The sequence below is a fragment of the Martes martes genome (assembly GCF_963455335.1).
Source record: "Martes martes genome assembly, chromosome: 3".
Classification (NCBI taxonomy): Eukaryota; Metazoa; Chordata; class Mammalia; order Carnivora; family Mustelidae; genus Martes; species Martes martes.
Genome location: NC_137890.1, coordinates 175,683,052 through 175,706,495, shown reverse-complemented (window position 1 = coordinate 175,706,495; position 23,444 = coordinate 175,683,052). Strand labels below are relative to the sequence as shown.

The 23,444-nt window shown below is 38.8% G+C and overlaps 1 protein-coding gene across 5 annotated transcripts in view; it reads left to right on the top strand.

Annotated features, from left to right (window-relative positions):
- UNC80 (unc-80 homolog, NALCN channel complex subunit) overlaps positions 1 to 23,444 on the top strand; it is a gene marked incomplete at both ends in the record, with an annotated part of 220,728 nt that overhangs the window by 110,164 nt on the left and 87,120 nt on the right. For 3 of the 5 annotated variants that reach the window (XM_080799156.1, XM_080799155.1, XM_080799154.1), the window contains 4 exons: positions 4,754 to 4,919; positions 9,902 to 10,105; positions 12,087 to 12,187; positions 17,848 to 18,048. In XM_080799156.1, coding sequence (XP_080655282.1) covers positions 4,754 to 4,919; positions 9,902 to 10,105; positions 12,087 to 12,187; positions 17,848 to 18,048 — 672 coding nt within the window. The remainder of the gene's footprint in view (positions 1 to 4,753; positions 4,920 to 9,901; positions 10,106 to 12,086; positions 12,188 to 17,847; positions 18,049 to 23,444) is intronic. The other 2 variants (XM_080799158.1, XM_080799157.1) reach the window with 1 other exon arrangement.

The window sequence follows — 23,444 nt, the reverse complement described above, 5'->3', positions numbered from 1 at the left end:
AAATTCTTTTTTATTTTCCCCTAACACAAGACTTAGACTACTCTACCAGAAAAAGTGTTACACAATATGCACTTCTATTTTTGCCCATTTTATGGTCCACCAGCTCTCCTGCTTTTTTAACCAGACTAGGCATGAACAAAGCCATACCCCAGTCCCTGGGGAGAAACAAAAGAATCGGTGCTATTATCCCCGAGCACTGCCTCTACCTCTGGTTTTCCAACATTTGGAAGACTTGTTCCCTCACACTCTAAAACATAAAATGGGTGTTTTCAAGTTGGAAACATTTGTGGGTAAAATGTATGTTTTCAGGAAAAACATACTGGAAGTTGGACTGTGAAACTACATTATTTGCTGTGAGAAAGGGAAGTTTCTCCTATTGTTCTTGTTCCATTTTCCTATTAACCTGGGCTTTTAATTTTCTGAATGTTTCCTTTAGTATTATATTGAGACTACTCCATAAAATCAGCTCAAGGCCAACACATGTGTTTAAAATCAAGTGGAATGAAATATCTGATCTGTAATAATATCTCTATTAGTGCTATTTTATACATTCTAATTACACTGAAACCTTCATAAAAGCACTCATCTACTTTTCATATTGCAAATTTTTATTTGATCACCATTCTGATCCATTATGATTTTAAAAAATGAATCTTAAAGTTTGATTCAGTTATTTTTGTTCTCCGTTTCAATTCCATAAAGCTAGAGTTTAATGTCCCTTATTATTACAGTAAATTTCATTTAAAAAATCTATCAAAACTTTTAAAAATTACTGTAGAACCAACAGGCAGACTAGTGGAAAATGGCAAGAAATTAAGCTAAAACAGAGCCTTCAGTCATTCAGGCAAGGCGAGGGAAGTGTTCACAGCTGCATCACCTTTAACAAGGCCTTAGAGATCCTTCATTCATTACACTGGGATTTTTATTGTCCAGGATAGGTACGTATTATATTGTGATGTGACCTTTATAAAATACATAGGAAGCTTTTTCTCATGTTTAATCTAACTTTAGTTGATGGGGAAAAAAAAAACACATACACACACACCTCGAGTTATATTCAAACCTACTATAAACAGTGAGTTTAAAGAAACTGTTTTACCAACACAGAACCTGTAAATGCAGCAGTTGTTCTTTAAGAAATTGTACTAAACAGTGAGTCTAACAATTTAAGCATAAATACCATCAAAATGAACTATTATAAAGTTTTAACAAAACGCTTACTGCAAGGGTAGCTACAGATCTTGAAAACAATTTTTTTAGTTCAGTAACATTTTTAATAACAGTAAAAATAATAACTATCCTAATGTTCAAAATAAGAAAAGTATAAGGTCACAAAATAATCACATTAGAAGCTATAGATATTCTAGAATCTGTGGTTTGAGGATGGAAGAAAATCAGGGATGTAAACTTTCGATCAAGAGAAAAAGTCCTTCTGGCAGAAATTGCCATAACACCCTTTCCAAAATGGATGAGATTTTTCAGGTGAAATTTCTGTTTGAAAATGTCCTAGTTACAACCAAAATGCAGAAGAGAAAGCAAAAGAACCAAAAGTACAATAATTTAAACAAAAGTTAATTAGTTTAACCACAGTTGTTTCTTGGATAGGGTCAGAAGATCTCAGGAGGCCACTCACTGGATTGGTTGGGGGATGGAGGTAAAAGAAAAGGCAAAATGATATTGAAAGATTTTAAAAGTGGATAAAAAAATAATTTTACCAACCTAAAATTTTTTCCCAGATCCCTAGATGTCACTTAAATAATGTGCTTTTTTTAAAGAGCTTCTGGTAATATATTTATTCAATGTTTTCATAAACCATACTAATAAATAATAATAAATAATGTATTTTTAAAAAGGAAAAAGCATTTTACAGTACTTATAATCTAAAATAACATAGTAATCAAATCTTTTTTTAAATATTAACTTCCAAACTTGAGAACAATAAAGAAATAATAGAGATAATTTTGTTCATAAAATTGCTGGTCTATTCAAATGTTTACCAATTGAATTAGTAAAACCAATAACCAGTGGCCAAACAACATGAATTAAAACAAGTAATTCCCATCCAATGGATAGATGAGTCTACAATAATAAAGAAAAAAACCTTGAGGAAGTCTGTTGTCTACATTCATTCATTAGAGAAAGCAACATATTGGATCTTTTGGTGAAAGACTGTGCTGGGGCTGTACCAAATATGCTGATGGACGTAAACAAATCAGGTTATAAAAAAATATATTGCTGGATTCCAAATGTTCCTGAAGTTAAAAAATTAGAAGCACACAGTTTACATATACCAAGACTAACTGATGAATATTTATTGGGAGGAAGACTATGAACAAAAGGTGGTATCATAGTTAGAGAAGTGGGGATGATACAGAGATAAATATATTGAAAAGGAGAACCAACACCTAAAAAATTACCTCCTGGTGTGAAATATAAGAGTGGCCCTGAGAAGGAGGCAGAAGGGCCATGGTTGACCAAAGAAGCTGCTTAGAAAAACTGAAGAACCTTTCTGTAAGAAGCCACACTTGAATATAGCTTTGAAAGAGAGAGGGGATTTTGACAAACAGATAAAAGAAGACATTGGAAGAGATAATGACTTTTGAGAATCATAGTTGTTATAATACTTTTTATCCCAAGTAAGAAATTCATATAATTAAGTCTGGTTAACAAAATACGAAGTATTTTAGGTTTTCTACTTTTTTCTAAAAGGAATTAATTTCAGGGGAACAATTGTATTCCTAGAATATTTTTCAGCAGTGGTAAATGCATTCCATGTAGTTCCTTTATTTTCAAGATGTGATCTAATTTTCTGGTACCAAAGTATAATGTCTCTTCTTAATTAAAAGGAAAAGAAGAAACACTGTGTAAAGTCTAAAGTTTCATTTATTAGGGGCACCTGGGTGGCACCATTGGTTAAGTGTCGGATTCCTGGTTTGGATTTAAGTCATGATCTTAGGGTTGTGAGATTGAGCCCCACATCAGGGTCTGCACTTAGCACAGAGTCTGCTTGGGATTTTCTCTCCCTCTCCATCTTACTCTCCTGCTTGTGTTCTTTCTTTCTCTCTGTCCAATAAATAAATCTTTTTTAAAAAAGTTTCATTTATTAATAACAATTAAAAACATAAAATTTTTACCTTGGTACAAAATAGGTTTTAAAAAATGTTTTTGTTTTCCATATCTATATGAATCTGAGGACTTAGGTCATATTTAGGAAAAATGCTCTATAGAAATAAAATCAGCATTTTATATATTTTTCCTTTATCAGGTCCTCCAAAATTGTTTTACAGATTTATAGATATGATCTTCTGATTGAATAAATCTGCATTCACAGAATAGGTCAGTTTTCAATTCGGGGCCTCATTGACCAAACTCCAACCAAACACGTTCCCTCTCCAAGGCTTACATTAGGGTACGGGTTCACACTGTTCATAGCAGATAGTCATGGGACCCCTCTGGTACTTCCAGAAGGGAGGAAGCAGTTCCTCCAATGCCTGGTCATATTTTGAGCCTCTGGACCTCACATATGAGACTTCTTTTTTTTTTTTTAATTGTGTTATGTTAGTCACCATACACATCTGAAATTTCTTAAGTCTGAACTGCCCATTTCCACTTGTTTGCTGAGCTACCTTTAAATACTCACAACAAAACTCCAATATCACTTCTTTACTCCTTTTCTATTTATGCAGAAGTTTAGCTGCTTAAAACGGCAAAAACATATTATCTTACAGTTCTAGAAATCAGAAGTCTGACAAGAGTTTCACTGAGCTAGAGTCAAGGTATCAAGAAAGCTGTGCTCCTTTTTGGGACGCTAGAGAAGACTCTGTTTTCTTGCCTTTTTTTTCCATCTTCTTGGGCAACCCACATTCCTTGGCTCATGGTCCCTTTTTCCATCTTCAAAGCCAGTAATTTGATATCTCTCTCATTCTTCTTCCATAGTCACATCTTCCTTTGATCACAGCCTGGAAAAGCTTTCTGATTTAAGGATCTGTGTGATTAGGCTGGACGCACTTGACTAATCCAGCAGAATTCCCATCTCAAGATCCTTAAGCTAAATCCACATGCACACAGTCCCTATTGCAATGTAAAAGTAACATATTTATCCATTCCTAGGGTGAGGGCGTGGACCTCTTGGGAGCTGGGGGGCATTATTCTGCCTCCAAGTCTGATTTTTAAGCTCCTATTCTGTCTCTCAGTAATACTCAATGTATGATCATTTAATAAACAGATAAATGCCAAAAATGCAGTTTAAACTGTGAACAAAGTGTTAAAAGGTGAGGAAGCTAATTCTAAACATTATTTTTATTTTATTTTATTTTATTTATTTGACAGAGAGAGAGATCACAAGTAGACAGAGAGGCAGGCAGAGAGAGAGGGAGAAGCAGGCTCCCCGCTGAGCAGAGAGCCCGAATCAGGGCTCGATCCCAGGACCCTGAGAACATGACCTGAGCCAAAGGCAGAGGCTTAACCCACTGAGCCACCCAGGCACCCCGAAGAAGCTAATTCTAGATTTGAAACAGGGTGCGTGTTTTTCAAAGATAAAACATGATGAGTTAGGGAAGATTTATTATTATTTTTTTAATTCAAGAAACATCTTTCATGGCCACAATATGAAATTGGCCTTACAGAAAGAGGAGTTTGGCTCTGTGCAAATTCAGCTGGGTGCAATTCAAAATGGAAGGAGGTTTTCCACAAGACCAATGCAGTGCTGAGGAGATGCCAACGTTCACGCACACCTTCCTCACTAACATTGCAGGACTTGGAGAGCTGTAGACTTCGTTTGGATCCTGAGTTGGACCGGCACAGATATGAGAGGAAGATCAGCTTTGCTGGGGTCCTGGATGAAAATGAAGACTCCAAAGATTCCCTCCACAGTAGTAGCCACACCCTCAAATCAGATGCAGGGGCCGAGGAGAAGAAAGGTATGGAAAAGCAAGAATTCTTTTCATGTTTCAGTGTCTCTCATAGGATATTTGGCCTGGTGTCCGCACTATAGATTTGTATACCCAAAGAAGTCCAAAACTGTTGGCTAAGTACAGTATTGTATCCACTTAATGAGGTAGGAAACCTTGTTAGTTATGAGCTGGACACGACTGTCTGAAAAGTTTCCGGGTCTAATTCCAGCTCACCAACCCTCCATATCCCACTGATGCCATTGGTTACTTGTCGGGTGAACCATTATTTCACATACCAATAAGAAAGAAAAAATACTTCCCATTCAGCCCATATGCAGTACCTTCTAATCATTTAGTCTGTGTTTCATTCTTACTGAAAGAGGACTTTCAGACTTAATTAGATGCAGATTTTAATTACCCATCCATATCATTCTTGTGCAGCCAAAAAAAAAGGGAACATATAAATAGAATGAACTGGTTAGTTTTTCTAAATGATCTTCAATTCCAGGTTCGAATTTATTAATCACTTTTCAACTCAGCATTGTCAGTGTCCATGTTTTCCTCTAGAATAATGCCCTTTGTTCTGTTAGGCTGTCAGTACTACGTCATTTCTTAAATGAATCTGTAAAATAAAGAAGGAAATACTTGTATGAAGCTAGCCTACCCTCATACTCACTCACTGCTTTGAGAACATTGCCAAACACATCTGACTTATCACCTCGCACACTCTCTCACCCAATTTCTACTTGGCTCCTTGGAGCTAAAAGACACTGACAGCATTCTGCACATTTTGTTATTAGATGCTCACATGGACAGAAACAATAACAAATGTGTCACAACTGCTTTCTGGCACTAGTGATCCTAAGATGGCATCAACTTTAAGACAAATCTCAATTTCCGATGTGTTATAAATGTGAAAAAAACTACATCTTACAATGGTAAGCTATAACAACCAGTTGTATGACCTTGTCCAAGTTACTTACCTTCTAAGCCACAGTTTTCTCCTCTTTGAAATTAGGTTAATGACATCTACAGCATTGTGATATTGAAAGCTTTCATTGAGATAATGTAAGCCAAGTATAAACATAGTGCCTGGTACACAGTACCTCCTAAAAATTGGTATAGAATAAAGAATTGTTATTTGTTTATATCATGAGCCTATAGACTAGAACCCATGTGGGAAATTCTAAATGTAAGTTAAAGATTACCAACTTTTAAGTTGCTTTCAAGGACTCCTTAAAGTGTAAACTTCTCTATCTGATATGGCTAGTTCTTAAATCCCACTGCCCTTCAATGTTTTTCTAATAAATTTTGATTATAAGAACTTAAGTACATTTGTTAAGAGTCAAAGATAATTTAATGCATTTATGTATTTTCTGGTATCCTATAGAAAACGACTCAATTAATGTTGGATAACTGAAAGAATGAATGATTCCAGGAAGGAATAGCCCTAGGTAGAGAAAATATAAAATCTTTAAGATCTTCTAAGGAATGGATGTACACTGGAAAAATTTTTTAATATTTTAAGGTCAGATTGTTGTCATAATATTTTTAAAATGCAAATAATCATTCTATTGTATTGAATTCATGGTAAAACAAGAGTTTATTAGCCAAGTCTTAACAATTTCTGAGCATGAAGAATTGTCAAGTCAATATTTTTACAACTATTACTTTTTCAGATAACACTGAATGCATATGAAAAAAATACATTTTTAAACATATCCCAAGGGGAATTTTTTGCCAATTCAAAGTTATTATGCTAATTATTGCTTAAAGTAGCTGAAATAAAAATTCCTAATACAGAGATGGTTAAACTTGAAGCAGAGTAAGTCCTACACCATTTAAAAAAATAAAACATCAAATCAATTTTTTTGTCAAATCAGTTTTTAAGAATACTTTAATTTCATGACTATTATTTATGTAAATTTCCTTTGATGTTCAAAAACACAAATGCTTAGTATATTTTCTCCTCATAGAACAGCTATGTTAATATATGAAATTTGGTTAATAAGTGAACAGAAAGGTGAAACTAGAAATAAAATGAGAACATATTCATAAAATGTCCTTTATTGGTTGGACAAAATCTTCTTGAAGATTCCTCAATATTCCTTAATCCTTTGATAAGTTGATACCAGCTACTAAAGCCAGGGGGACTCTCCTAAATGAGATTATTAAAATTTCATTTAAAATTTTATACCATCTGTTTTTATAAAAGCTAAAAATGTTATTCTTGAAATAAACAACCTGAGGACAATTTAGAATCTGCCAAGGAAAACAAATGTGAAATAATCCCTAAACTAAAAATGTCTGCCTAAAATCCCCAAGCAGGGTCTGCCACATCATTTTACCCACATTTCAAAAAACACGCTAAGACGGGTATTCCAAAATACAGACACCAAGATGTGTCTGATTATTCAATGATCATCTGTTGAGCACCTGCTGTATGCCAGATCAGGTTCCCAGAGTATGTCAATGAACAGGAAGAAATATTTCCCACATATATTTTAGCTTTTATTAGCTAATAGTTCATGATAGTGAGTAACATTAAAGACTAGGCTTTCAAATAAAAACAAATGATACGAAGCAAAACAAAGGTCAGAGAATTGGTAGTGACCTGGAATGGGAGGGATGTAGTCAGAGAAGGACCCCTAAAGTGGCAGTGAGCAGAGACCTAGAGGAAGTGAAGGAGCCAGGGAGCATTCCAAGAAGGGCAAAGAGGCCAACACACTGGCAGCAGAATGACTTGGAAGATTAGCAGGAAATGGGGTCAGATAGGTAGGCAAAGGGCAGATAGATAGGATCTGTAGATACGGAAATTTAATTCCGTGTATGTTTGAGTGTTGTTGGTGGGTTTTGACTAGAAAGGTGAGATAATATGCATATTTATGATTTATATATTGAAAAGATGAGTCAAGCTGTGGGAGTAGGAGTAAGCAAGTGCTCTGAGGCAGTTACACGAGTCCAGGGAATAAGTAATGGGGCTTTCAAAATCCTAGGAAATTTCTAAGCGTAGCACTAGCAGGACTTGTTAATGGAGACAATGTGAGATGAGAGTAAACGGAAAAAGATGTTTTACCCAATTTAGATGTATTTGTTTTACATTCATATCGTATTCACTTTTTGTATTTCATGTTGTCATGGAGGTAGAAGCTGACACTCAATGCTGGTTTTCAGGTTTTTAGGTGCAAAATCAAATCTGATTTCTAACTGCTGTGTCTTTTGTAAATAATCAATTTCAAAATTCTGAACACTGATTTTAGCCCTGCAGGATATGTCCAATTATCTTTGGTAGTAGAATAGGTTCTCAAAATTGAATTTCATTCAAGTCACATTAATTTGGGGCTACTTTCCCAAATTTTTATGGTTAAAGGTATCATGAAATCAGGCAAAGAGTACAAGAGAGTATCTGTTTAAAAAAAAAAAAAGAAAGAAAAAGAAAAAAAGAATAAACCTCTCAAACTTTTTTTTCTATTTCCTAATCTATCTAGACATGAGATTGCATTAGTAGTCATTAAAAAAAATGATAATATCCTATTTCAGATGTATATCAGGTAGGTCATTAAAGCCTCAATTAAGCCTAAAAATAATATTGAAAAATGCAGCAGCTGAATTTTGTGCTATAATTAAAATGGAGCATGATAGTCTATAGTCTTTGTGGGATTTATCTGGCTGGGCTGCAAGAATTTCTATCCAGATGTAAAACTGTCCAGATGTGTTCAGGGAGCTCCCCGAGGCTTTCACTATCTCCGTGGTGATGATTTTAAGTTTTCCCAATCACAAGAGTAAATCAGAGATAGAGCATTGCACATTACTCAACAGGAATCCTTCTGGGCTCCTTTATATGGCATTGAAATTATACATTTAATTATCATCTTGTAGCACTGTACCATCTCTCTCAGTCAAATTCTCACTCTTCTATGAATGAGCAACCCAAGACTAAAATGCAATCTTCCTGATTGGAACTTTTAAAAATATTAATATCCACGCCTTAAATAATTCACAAGAAACCTTGTTCTGGTAAGAAGAGTATCTTACAAAAAAATAATGGCCCCTTCTTTTTAATGACTAAGCTCTGAAAACTTTTTATATCCTGGCCCTACCAAATCAATGTGTGACAACAACAAGTCTCCAAAGGAAGAGGATGTAGGAGTGTAAATGACTATGGGAAATAAAGATGCTTTTGGAAAAAAAAAAAAAAAAGTAGGTTTCAAGTTTAAACATGTTTCTTTTACCCTTTTATTTTCCTCACTGATGACTGTTTTTTCCAGAACACTAAAGATGAATAATGCATGTTCTTCATGGTACATATAGACTGTAAGGTTGGCTCAGGGTGTTGCAACATTTGGACTCACATCCCACCCAGCCTTTTGCCTGAAAGAAGGATGCTATGACATCACTAGGTGCACTGAAAATGGAACTGTTTCACACTCATGTTCACCCAAAGCACACCAGTGAAAACAGATCCTTTAGTGCCATTGCTGAGGAGCTGAGCGGAACCCACTGCTGACTGTTGGAGAGAGAAGCGCCTCTTATTTTTATTTCCTTAATGAGGTATTCCAAAATGAAGGGGTTTACATGAAGGGGTTTGCATAACTCCCATAATTCTGCAAGTCCCATTTCAAAAGAAAGACAAAAACAAGTGGTTTGTGGTTCTGTTGAATCAAGTAATGATGTTCTATGAATGTACTAACAGTCTAAGATCACGCTGCTACAAGGGCACACTCATGCTTGTGAACCCTGGGCCAGAAAGAGAGCAGGTTGTTCCCAGCACTGATGAGCTATGTGTCCAAGAAAGAAGCTGTACCAGCCCTTCCTGGTGGACCCAGCCTCCTGCCTGCCTAACAAAGCTGCCCGACGGGGGCCTGGGGAGAAGCTCCTTGTCCAGACGTGCTGCTCATTCCGGCCAGCAGAGAGGAGGCTGTTCAGGGACAAGTTGGGGAGAGCTTGGATCTAACACTGGTTGGGGAAAACTAAGGGGGAAAAAGCCCTATTTTATTCTTTCAATACAGTTCCCAGCAGGAAGATCAGGATAGGAGGTTCCCGCCTGCTCCAGATTAAAGGAACCCGCAGTTTCCAGGTGAAGAAGGGGGGTTCCTTGTCCAGCATTCGCCGGGTCGGCAGCTTAAAGAGCAGCAAGTTACCACGGCAGGACTCAGAGTCCGAGGCTGAGGAGCTGCAGCTGTCCCAGAGCAGGGACACTGTCACTGACCTAGGTAACATAGAGGAGTGGGGTGCACAGGGACGTGGGGGGTAGGAAGACAGGGCCCGAGTCTCGAAATGGCTGAAGCCCATTTTATTACACATCAGGAGCTGAAGAGCAGAGACCCAGGCTCGACCACACATTCAGTCTGCAAACCATACCCTCCTTTAGAGCAGGGCTTAAAGGATGTTAGATGTTAGAGCTTAAACCTTAACACGAGCACAGGTCATCTGCCATGTTGTCAAGATACACATTCTCACTGGGCGAGGTCTGGGGTGGGAGCCTCTGACAAGTTTTCTGGTGAAGCTAAAGCTGCTGTTTCAAGAGCCACAGTTTGAGGAGTGAGGAGAGAGAGTTTACATTAGGGAAAGAAAACAGTGAAACAGCAAGACAATTTTTTGAAATCCAGATGTTCGTGCATCCATTCTTGCGATGAGGGCCTTGAGAGCAAAATGTAGAAATCCCCGTGGGGGCAGCCAGCCAAAGGTCCTCTGTGTTTTAAAATCTCTTTCACGGTAAAAAGAACAAAAGTCTCAGAGAGGAGAGATGGCAAGACCTGACAGCGACCTTCGGGAAGTCAGTTAATGTCTCAGGGGTTTGTGTTCTCCAACTATTCCGTGGGAATAATTCTATTTCTTCCTCGCCTACCCTGAAAGGATGCTCTAAAGACGAGTTAAGGGTTGATTATAAAGTATGTTAAGTACCTGAGCATGAGCTCTGTATACTACCAAAGCATTGGAGGTGAAGGCTGTCCCTATAGGATCCAAAGAGACTCTTGAATCTCTAAAAGTGTTAGTCCGATGAGTCTGACGGTCATCTTACTAGCAAGAAAAAGAGTATGCAAGTACGCCGACAGGACTCACCAGCTGCCTAGAATTTAGCTACCAGGGAGAAGTTAAAGTACATTTTCTTTGCCATTCTGTGCCTGTGTGAGGAACAAAATAGAAAAGTCTCCCTTCTTGGCAAGTTGTTTCAGAAGTCAGTCAGTAAATGCAGATAAATTATCAATCAAGTCTCTTGAAATAGAAGCTAAGTATATCTAATTAAAGAGAGTCTAAAATGGGAAGTTATTTCTACACCTATCCACCCTCACCTTTGAAAATAACTAATTTATGCCTTAGATAAGGTTCAGGTTATTTTGGGAGAGAATAGAAAAAAAAAGTGACTTCTTTTGTTGCAGGTCTGAAGTTGTAAGAATGTCAACAGTTAGTTTTGGGAGAAAATATTTCAATTAATTATTTGAATTGGTTAGTTCAGCTTGACCAGGTGAATCAAAATAGGCAGCCCAGAGGCATGGTTTTGTCACAGACATGACCAGGAAAGCTTTTAGGTTTGAGGGCAAAGCTTTCTTGTATGGTAGATAATGTAGTGAATTCCTGAGAGAGATGTCTCCAGACTTTTTTCCACAGAGAAGAGTTTAGACAAAAGGATTGTCAAGGATTGTCCACGATTGACCACAGTTGCTTATAAATTCCCTTAGGTTTTTCTTTTTTTCTTTTTTTGAGGGACCATCCTTTTTTTAAATCTAGCTCTGATGGCGAACTTAGGGGGTGTTGAGAGCATGACACTAGCCTTAGTCACAGCAGCAGAAGAGACAGCAGCACGGTTACGGCCACTGCAGGTTGCTTGGTGTCCCTACTTAACTACACCTGCAAGGTCTGGGCAGTCTGGAGTGGATTTGGGCACACGTAATCGATAACTTGCTCATCTCAGCAATTCAAGGACTTGACTCTGTTTCTTCTCGGCTCCCATGTCTCAAAACGGAAGCCATGATAACAGAGATCATAAATGTCTTTGCAATTGCCTGTTCATCTGGTGGTGAAGGGAACAGCTCCTATTAACATTCCTCCACTAAAGTCAGTGCTATGCCCTGTTAACCCACTGGGCCATGGTAGTCTGCCCTAGGATTCAAAAGCATGGGCAACTCTACCATACCAACATGCTCTCCAGGGAGACCAAACAATATAACCTTTCTTGGCATTTTTCTTTTGAAGAAGGGAGTCCTTGGAGTGCAAGTGAGCCCAGCATCGAGCCAGAGGGAATGAGTACTGCTGGCACAGAAGAAAATTACCACAGGAGCATGTCATGGCTTCATGTAAGTAGGAATCTCAGAAAGACCTGAGATCGATTTCTTTTGGCACTGAGAAAATCGATGGAGTGAGGACAAAAGAGTATACGAAAACCATCAATCCAATTTAGCCCCTAAGAAAAACTGTAGGCGGGGCGCCTGGGTGGCTCGGTGGGCTGGGTCTCTGCTTTTGGCTCAGGTCATGATATTGGGGCCCTGGGATCGAATCCCACATCGGGCTCTCTGCTCAGCGGGGAGCCTGCTTCCCCCCCACCTCTGCCTGCCTCTCTGCCTACTTGTGATCTCTCTCTCTCTGTCAAATAAATAAATAAATAATCTAAAAAAGAAAGAAAGAAAAAGACCATAGGCTTCTACTTCAGCTGAACCTCTGAATTCTCACAGGATTGGTATTCTGTTGGATCGTATTCAGTTTAAGCTTAACTAAAACCAAAGTTTCTTTGTTATGGATGGCTTGTAGGTCAATGTAAGTCAGGGAAAACCCTGAAGGATCAGATCAGGTTGGTGACCAAGACGGCCTAGGTACCACAGAAGAAGCATCACCATCAGTATTCTACAGGTTGCCACAAATGCTAAGAGCAAGGTCATGGCGTCAGCCTTGTGTCTGTATAGATCTGATTGTAAACCAGAACATGGAGATCTTAAGACAACAAAGGCTACACCTCAAAGGGCTCTTCAGAGGTCATAGGCAGGAGGGGATTTCAGGGAAACTTTGGGCATGGATTAGAGTTGAAGGTTTGGGCTTGGCATGAGGAAAGAATGAGAAAGTTAAGGAAGCATAACATCAGATCCACACCTAGCAGGGTACTGCCTGCACTGTTACCCATCTTAGGTATGTTCCTTACCATCTCCTCTCATTTTCACCTGACTTCCTGGTAGGTTCACGTAAGGGCTGGCTGGTACATGACACTCCTCAGAGTTTACAGTGCTGTGTCTTCACAACTGGCTGACGCCCAGAACCTAATTTTGAGATTCTCTGAGGCTGTTTTTAAAGTAAACTCTTTAGTGAAGTCCAATCTACATCTTGAAAAGCATAGAAAACCTATGTACACAACTCAAAAATTTTTCACAAAGTGACGGTCTGTGTAACCACCAGCAGTTCAAGAACATTATCATACCTTAGAAGCCCTACACATGCCCTCTAATAGTCACTACCTTCTCCAAACAGTAACCACCATCCTAACTTCTAATATCATAGATTAGTTTTGTCTGTTTTTGAAATGCATATAAATGATATCTTATGTTATAGAGTGTGTTGTGTTATGATTTGTTTGGTTCATATAAAGGTAAATCCTCCAACTTTGTTCTTCCTCAAGGTGGCTTGGTCTATTCTTGGCCATATTCACTTCCATTTAAAGTAACCTGTTACTTTTCTTTCTTTCTTTTTCTTTTTCTTTTTTTTTCTTTTTTTTCTTTTTTTTTTTTTTTTAGAGAGAGAGAACACAAGTGAGCAGGAGGTGGGGAGCAGAGGGAGAGAGAGAGAGAATCTTAAGCAGGCTCCATACTTAGCATGGAGCCAAGTGTAGGGCTCGATCTCATGACCCTGAGATAATGATCTGAACCAAAATCCAGAGTTGGATGCTTAACTGACTGAGCCACTCAGGTGCCCTCACCTATCAATTTCTATTAAAAAGCTTTTAAATCAGCCTTATATTAAATATATGCATCATTTAATATTGAGGAATTGAGATCTTTATTATAATGAATCTTCTAATGTATAAAGTGGTCTATCCCTCTATTAATTTATGTTCCACCTTTTAGATTTCCTTCAGTAATGCTTTTTAGTTTTCCTTGAAGTATTTGCATAAGCCAGTGTTGTTTCTTTTTTTTTTTTTTTTAAGATTTTTATTTATTTATATTTGACAGACAGAGATCACAAGTAGGCAGAGATGCAGGCAGAGAGAGAGATGGGGAAGCAGGCTCCCTGGCGAGCAGAGAGCCCAAGGCAGGGCTCCATCCCAGGACCCTGAGATCGTGACCTGAGCCGAAGGCAGAGGCTTTAACCCACTGAGCCACCCAGGCGCCCCCAGTGTTGTTTCTTTAAGTAGAAATCTCTATCTAAATGTTTCTTTGTAGGATTATTTTTATTATAAATTCAATTTATGTAATATGATTCAGACCATTCAGATTTTCTATTTCTTCTGGGAGCAGTTTGAGCAATTTATTTTTTTCCCCGAGGAATTTGTTAATTTAATCCAACTATTTATATTTATTAGTAAAAAGGTATTTATAATGTTCTCTTAAAATCCTTTTAAATTCTGTAGGATCTACAATGATGTACCTTTATTATTTCCAATGTTTGTGGGTTATATCTTTTCTTTCTTTCTTTTTTTAAATCGGTCTTGCCAGAAGTACCTCAGTTTTATTAACCAGAAAATCAGCTTTTGGTTTGTCATTTGGGGAATATTTGATTTTTGTCTTGTTAATTTCTCCTATTACCTTTATTAATTCCTTCTACTTTCTTTGAGTTTAACATGTATACTTTCCCTAATTTCTTTTTTTTTTTTTAAGATTTTATTTATTCATTTGACAGACAGATCACAAGTAGGCAGAGAGGCAGGCAGAGAGAGGAGAAAGCAAGCTTCCCGCGGAGCAGAGAGGCCGATGCAGGGCTCGATCCCAGGACTCTGGGATCATGACCTGAGCCGAAGGCAGAGGCTTTAACCTACTGAACCACCCAGGCGCCCATCTTTCCCTAATTTCTTGGTATAGATACTATATCAAGATTTATATTATATTAAAACTATAGATGTTCCTTAGGAAATTTAGTTGTATCATGCATTTGATACATCATATGTTCATTACCATTCAGTTACAATATTCTTTAATTTTCATTTTGATCATGCATATTAAAAATCCATGACTGCTAACTCCAATATATGAATCTATTATATTCTTTTAGTCTGTTCTTTAATATGCCTAGTGATTTCATTGACTACCAGGTATGGTGAGTGAAAAATTATAGAAGCACAATGATGGATACGTGCCATTATACATTTGTCAAAACTCATGTACAACACCAAGAGCTAACACTAATGTAAACTAAGCACTTTGAATGATAGTGACAAGTCGGTGTAGATTCATTGACTATAATAAACATACCACTCTGATGGAAGATGTTGATAATGAAGGCCACTGTGCATGTGTGGAGGCAAGGGGTGTTTGGGAGCTCTCTGTACAGTCTGCTCAATTTTGCTGTAAACCTAAAACTGCTCTAAAACAAAGACTAGTAATTAAAAAAACAAAACGAAACATGGCATTATGGAGGTTCCCAATGATGCTATCTCCCTCCAGAGAGGATTCACCCTATACTTTGGCAGACAGTAAAGATCACCTCAGTCCTATCAAGGATGAAGTTGACTTGTCTAGTTGTATTGCTATCCACCCCCCACAGCCACCTCCCACCCGCCCAACACACACCTCCTAGTTGAAGCATTCCAAGATTCCCAGTGAGAGTTTGGGTGTGCCCCCAGTTTTGATGGGTCAGAAACTCCAATTTTACTTCCTCATCACAGTGAAACTGCCAAAATCTCCATTCTGCTTGTCAGCTGGTTTCTGCTTAGCTGCTTAGTTACTCAATCAATAAATGCCTAGAAGGCAAGTGCCAAGTCTCATTTCTCCAAACCTCCCTTCTCTACTGTCCACTCAGTTCTTCCCGTTGGCAATTCTGAACTCCAGTTTTGATCTTCCAGTTCTCATGAAATCGCCTAAAGCTTTGCCTGCCTCCTTGACTGCTTATGCCTGAAGGAGAGACGTGGCTTGTACTCACACTGTGCTTACATCAGTCAACACCCTTTCCACATCTTGTCTTTCAGGTCCTGACTGTCTGGGTTAAATGCAATCTTATGCATTCAAATAAATATATTCAAATACATATATTAATATAGATGTGTGTATGTTAAATAACATACATTTATTAGCTCATAGTTTCTGTGGGTCAGGAATCTTGGCACAGGATAGCCAGGCCCCATGCTTCAGGCTCTCTCACAAGACACCAAAGTGCTAGCCAGGACTGGGGTCTTATCCGAAAGCTCGACTGGGAAAGAATTTGCTTTCAAGCTCATGTGATTGTTGGTAGAATTTCAGTTACTCAAGAACTGTTAGACTGAGGGCCTCAATTTCTAGCTGGCTATTGGCCTGAGGCCACCCTTATTTCTTTGTTCTGTGAACCTTTCCAACATGGCAAACCCAATAAAGGAAAGTCTGGTAACGAGAGAAGTCAGCGTCTTATGCAATCTAATCACAGAAGTAACATCTCCTCACCTTTGCTGCATTCTGTTGGTTAGAAGGAAGTCACTAGGGCAACCCATACTCAACAGGAGGTGCTTTCACAAAGACATTAATACCAGAAGGTGGGATCATTGGGGAGCATCTTAGAAATATATCTACCTAAAAGACTTCCCTGAGCATAATTTTAAAATTACGGATTTCTAGGTCACCTCCACCCCAGATATTGTAGTAAATCAGAATCTTTGTAAACTAAAGTCTCGTCATATGGTCATTTGTGTGTTTATTTGGTTTTGGTTATTGTTGCTAAGTTTTCTCAGTATTTCTCTTTAACAGCCAAATGTGAGAAAAACAAGGGAAACCTTACAGTTCTTATAGGTGCCCTCCCTTACACCAGTATATATAGGAATAGCAGGGATGTTCACTGAATCTCAAGAAAGATCTGGATATTCTGCTCAGACAACACCTTTTTTTTTTTAACTTTGAAGAGTGTGAGATATTGTTATCTGAGTTTGACAGAGTATAGAGTTGATTATTATTGTTATTTTTCTTTGCCTCAGAGTAAGCAGGTCCTCTTATTCTTGAGGAAATATGTGACAGTCCTGCATAGTAGGTTTGATTGGCCTTGTCCACATAGAATTACTTTATGTTCTCCATCCAGTATGGCACACAGTCTCTCACAGATTAGGTGTTGGGGTAGGAACTGCTTTCATGAAGGATGGATGCATTCAGAAGATTACTCTATGGATATTTAATTAGCCTCGTGGACACTAGAGTACTATTGTCTTCTTCGGAGGGCAACTTCGGAAGTTACAAACTCAAAGGTCTTCATTCCTTACCTTAAAAGAACCATATACTTTAAAACAACTGAGTTCTTGAATCCCACTCGGGAAATCTAGATGATGTGAGGATTTGAGCCAGATCAAGCCCCAAGAGCTAGAGTGGCTGAAAAGCTGGAGAAAAATTAATTTGTAGAGAGGGGAAATGAAGCTCTATAGTCAGGTTCAGGCTCAGCTGAAGGTTATAGGCCAAGGTAGAAGATGCAGAAGTGTTTTCAATTCCACATGGTTTGGCTGGAGTTAAAGATATCCCAAGACTGTCAAAGGCCAGCCAAATCCTTTGGCAGAGAATTTCTCACCAGCCACTGCTCTTCTACCTGACACCTTCCACAACACACAAGCTGCAAAAATAACATGGTTTAAGTTTAGAATCTTCATTTGAAACTACTGGGAAATCATAACACTCCAGTGTAATTGGTTTAAGTTTTTCAAGGTCACTTAACCTTTTCTTGTTTCAAAAATCTCTTTCTATCAAGTGTGAATGGAACCAAGAGGCCAAGTACATAAAGAGTTGTAACCCTTTGCTTTCCTGAGGGACTCAGTGACTCACTGTGGTTTCAACGCTGATGGCCTGGTTGAGTCTCGGGAACGTGTGTGTTCCAGGTCATGATCTTGCTGTGCAATCAGCAGAGCTTCATCTGCACCCACGTTGACTACTGCCACCCTCACTGTTACCTGCACCACAGCCGCTCCTGCGCCCGGCTGGTCAGAGCCATCAAACTGCTCTACGGAGACACCGTGGACTCCCTCCGGGAGAGTAACAGCAGCAGCAGCGTGGCTCTCCGGGGCAAGAAACAGAAAGAGGTGAGTGAAGCATCACCTGGTTATATGCCTCTGATAGGGAAGATGATGTCCCAGCAATCTTCTCTCTGGAAATACAAATTTCAGGCCACCGCATGTGTATAAGTCAGGTTACAGATCTGTGTGATTTTGAACAAAGTTAGAAAGCGAACAAAGAAAGACAGGTGCTTTATCTTCATATCCATGAGCATACGTGGAATCTTTTCCCAGGTTTTGTTTTATTTCTGGGAATGAATATGCATTCATAGGGGTAGTGGTGATGAGTAGGTCATGGTGGTAGACAGAATAATGTCTCCGCAGGAGGTCTGTATTCTAATTTCTAGAACCTGTGAATAGGTTACCCTTATGTGGCAAAAGGGATTTTGCCTGAGGGAATAAGGTAGGAATCTTTGAAAGGGGAAATTACTCTGAACTTATCCAAGTGGGACCGTTGTCATTATATGGGTCCTTATAAGTGAAAAAGCACGTAAGAGTGTCAGAGTTAGAGAGGGAGATGGGACACAGAGGCAGATGCTGGAGGAATCCAGAGCCATAAGCTGCGGGATGGGGCAGCCCCTAGAAGTTAGAAAGATGAAGAAATGGATGATACCTTTGAGCCTCCAGAAGGAACCCAGCCCTGCCAACCCATTTTAGATCTGACCTTGAAAACCGTAAGATAATACATTTGTGTTGTTTTGCAGCACGAATTTTGCGGTAGTTTATTACAGCGCTAATAGGAAACTGACATGGTTTATCAGTTTCTTATTAAGGAATAAGTAATAAATGGCCCAATTGTTCACAGATAAATAATAGAGTAAACTAGGTCAAACCAGACCAAAGGAAACTCCTTAAAGAAACTCACATTTTCCAAGCATTCAGCTGCTCTTTCTTGACAAGTACACTGAGCAGCTGAGCTGGCAGGAGATGAAGACAGTAACCAGGGCTGCCGTGGTCCTGCTGGGAGAGCCTGGGGTCACCCACCTGCCCCAGAATAGGCGTGATGGCCAAGACGCCTGACCCAGTGCTGCTGGCCTCCCCTGCAGCTGCTCCTCACAAGTGGTTTTACAAAGAGATTTTGATATAATACCTATTCATTTCAGTGAGCATTCATTGTGCACCTGCTGTTGGTGTTCTGGGAGAAATAAAAAATAAATAAGTGGAATCAGAGGATCCTTCCCCTAAGCAGTTTGCAAGCCAGGTTTGGTGGGGTGGAAGGAGGGTCATAAAATTCCAATCAAGCAATGGGAGAATATGAGCAATAACAAAAAATTCACAGTTGAGTCATGCAGCAATTTATAATGTTTTAGCACTCACAAAGGAATATTTTTTTTTAATTATAATACAGTTCATTGAAAAAATTTGGGGTAGTACAAGAGATCCTAAAGAAAAAAGAAAACCTGCCTTTCATGCATAAGTGTGCTGTTTGCACACTTATGAAAGATCCAGGGTAGGATCTTTCAATATTTTTTTTTCAAAGCATATAAGTAAGGCTGTAACACAGGTATGTATCACTGACAATGTACTTTTTGATTCTCATAAGCTTTGTGCAAGAGATACTGTACTCCTCAGTTTACAAATGAAGAATTGGAGGCTCTGAAGGGTGGGACTGTCACAGTTCACATCTGTAACATACTTAGCTAGACCTTAATTTAGGGATATGGAATATCAAATCCAGAGCTTTTTTTTTTTTTAAAGCTCTATTAGAGTATCAGAGATACTCTATTGTATCTCATGGTATTCAGACTACACATATTCTGAGGGAAAATCTTGGGAATAGATCAACGTGAGTAGCTTCCTGAACTGTTAATGATGTCATAAAAAGAAACATATAGGTACATATATCCATGTGTGTATATATGTATACAGATATATAGATGTATTTTTATTTAAGTAAGTTCTCCTTCACATAAAAACTCCCTTAGTTTTAGGAGAAAACCACGTATGTTGAAATTAATGTTCATTGTTCACCATACATACTCTGAGATTTCTTACTGCTCCAACTATACCGTCACCTGTAATCCATATCCATGTTAGTCTTTATCCTGGGAGTAGCGGCAAGCTCTGAGAGTTTTAAGATCACTCTGCCTGCAAATGGGGCCCCTTATCTCCCTATTTCTCCTCTGTCACTTAATTATAAACTTCCGGGGAAGTGGCAGTCTCGCACACTGTTTCCTATGCGGTACCTACCAGAGTTCCTCTCTTAGAGTGGAGGGACAGTAGGGATTGAACAGCCGAGCGGGCTGTCTAGTTTATGAGTGCCCTCTGCCCCTAGCCCACCAGGGATGCTGGCCAGAAGCAGCAGAAGAGGCTTGCCACCCTTAGGCATGCTTACAGTTTAGGAAGGCAAAGAGAAAGTAAAGCAAGAGTTAAGTGGCCTCTAATCTTAACATATTTAAATTAGTCATGCAGGTGAAGAGCTGAAAAAATGCATGGAATCTGCTGCAATAAACATTTTATTCAAAATGCCAGCCTCCTGTGCAAGCTCTTTTTTGTTCTCTCATGATGTTTCCATTTCCTGGGCTGAATCTGTCACATAAATGAACAATGCCCACATTTCTAGGGCCAAACTGAAAATAGAGCAGGCAATAAATCAAGAATAAAAGCAGTGATTCTGATTAAAATTGAGCCTTATGAGCAATTGATATTTCATTCCTGTTTCCTTTTGAATTGGTTTTTATGGCAGAATATATTTGTGGCAGCTAGTACATTTTGTAACCCATGTAACTCTGATCAATCTGCTAATCTACATTTCAATGCTCAGAGACACACTGTACATCCTGTTAGTCTATTTTAGTGCACTTCCAAGCTTGAGGGGTTTTTATAAACTATATATTACCTTCACCAAAAAATTCTTTGGTTTTTCTTTATATATGTATCTTGTCCAATGCCATGTTCTAAACAGAGTAAATTTTCAGTTAATGCTTGCTGATGAAAGAAAAGGAGTAGATGAAACAATTTTTTCTTCCTTTCACCCAAAAAGGTTGAAAGGGTATAAGGTGATATGTGCCTGAAAAAAAGGGGAACAGTGTCAATAAATCCTGTGAAGCCAATGCAAGTGGCAAGGGGCCAGCTGATTTCCTGCAGGACTAATATTTTTCCAAAGTTTTGGAAAACACTACTGTGAGACCAAAACCAGGCCGTAGGTCTTGATTTCATCTGCTAGAATGTCTCCCCATTCAAATTCACGTGTCAAAGATGTGTGAGGCCCAAAGGTCTAGGTTACCTTTGGGAAAATAATTGGACTTCTCTTGGCATGAAATATGTTTCCAGGAAGATCTCTTTCCCTGAGAGCTTGGTCAACTGACTCCAGTTTTCTTAAATTTTATTCCATTTTTTTATTTTTTAAGATTTTATTATTTATTTGAGAGAGAGCACACAAGAACATACGCAGGGGAAGGACAGAGGGATAAACAGACTCCCCACTAAGCAGGGAGCCCAATGTGGGGGGCTCAATCCCAGGACCCAGAGTTCATGACCTGAGCTGAAAGCAGATGCTTAACCAACTGAGCCACCCAGAAACTCCCCGTTTTCTTACATTTTAAATACCACATTATTTCCACAGTGCATCGTCATTCGTGGCATTTGTCTTCTTTTATGCTTACCATGATTTTTCATTTGTTTGCTTGTTTGTCATCTGTCTCTCCTAGTAAGATGCGCTGTCCATGAGAGCAAATGTCAAGGGAGTTTCCACAGCACATCCCCAAAGTGTAGCCCAGTTCCTGGCATTTGGTTAACTCTTAAGAAACACTCTTGAATTATTAAATGAATAAATTAATTTTTTATTTAAAATAATTATTATGTCTCTCTGGTCAATAATCTCTTCTTGCAAGAAACCCCGTGAAACTTGTTCAAATAATTAGTTTCTTCAAAGGACATAGCAGAATCTCATAAAACCAAGGACTGACCAAAGGAGCCAAGCCCTAAAGGAATGGGAACCAAAGCTGCTGTCCCTATCAGAATCAGCCTAGTTTCTCACCTCTACTTCTTTCTGCAGCTCCATCTTCTTCCTCATCTCCGCCCCCTGACCAACAACTCCTGCTTTGTTCATCTTGTATGTGACTTGAAAATCTCTAGGTTGCATCATCATTTCTCAGTCCCAGCACCCATCACTACATGAATCAGACTCTGTGTCCCTTAATTCCATAGGACAGGAGTTTGGTGGACTCCACTCTTCCTCTTTGTGATCCAAACATCATTGGATAAAGCCCTGGTCAGTCAAAGGACTGGTTTTGCATTACAAATTTGATCAACAGTGGTCAAAATGAGGAGAGAAGTCACAGAGCCAAATGTGGTGAATGTATGTCCAAGACATACAGAGGGAAGAAAATGTCAGGGGTCCAAGATCTATACCAGACCACAGCAAGCATGCCCCAGGATCCCTGCCACTTCCTGGGGCTGTGTAGCTGCCTCCCATTGGTAGATTGACTCAACAATGAAGGCCATCCTCTATTGGTGATACATTCTGTCCTTTGGTCTTGGATTACTAGTCTTGGGTTTCTTTACATGTCCCAGCTTGATGTTAATTCCAACCAGCATAGGCAACTCATAGTCCGGTGAAATTTCTTACTCTTCCACGAAACACTAATAACGAAAGATGCCTTCAGAACTAGCCTCCTGCTCCATCTAGGAATTAGTTCTCTTCTAGCCAAGTTTTACATTGAGTTATAAAAGCCAAAAAGCAAGTGGTATTAGGCTTGTCAGTCTGACTAGGGGTCACACCAGTAGAGGGACTTGAGGACTTTCACAGTGTACCCAAGTCAGTCACACAAGTATGCCTCTTTGGCACTTTTCTTTCAAGCCTCAACAAGTCACTCGGGAAGAATCACTAGCCCATCACCCTAGAGGGAAAGCCTTGCTAATTCCCTTCCCTTTCCTCTGTCACAAGCATCCTAACGATGATGAGGCACCAGAACACACCATGCATCCTAGGGAAGCATGCATGATATTTGATATCTGAGAAGCTTGACATATACCTTCTGTCCCTAGTAAACAAGATTAAACAGAATCCTACATTCCCCAGAGGGTCAGAGGCGAACATGAATGTTCATCCTTTTTCTTCTAAGCTGGTGTCTGCCTGATTAAAAAACCTATAATTTAACCAAGAGATATTGTTCAAAAGTAACCCTGAAAAAGATAAAATGTCCAGCCAGAGAAGAAAGGATAAAATATTAACAAAATTTGAAAATCATATTTTAAATCCTATTTTGAAAGTCTTATCTAGTTACCTGGGGAAATACCACAAGATCCTAATAAAATGAGTTGTTTAAAATTGTGCATCACATACAGGACATCCTCACCATTGTGCTAAGACACACAGAATGAAAAAAATTCTGAAAGGAAGAAAATAACAGCCATCACTGGTTAAGGATTATAGGGGTTTCTGTTTTTTTCTTCCAAGTTTTTCTGTGTTTTCCAGCATT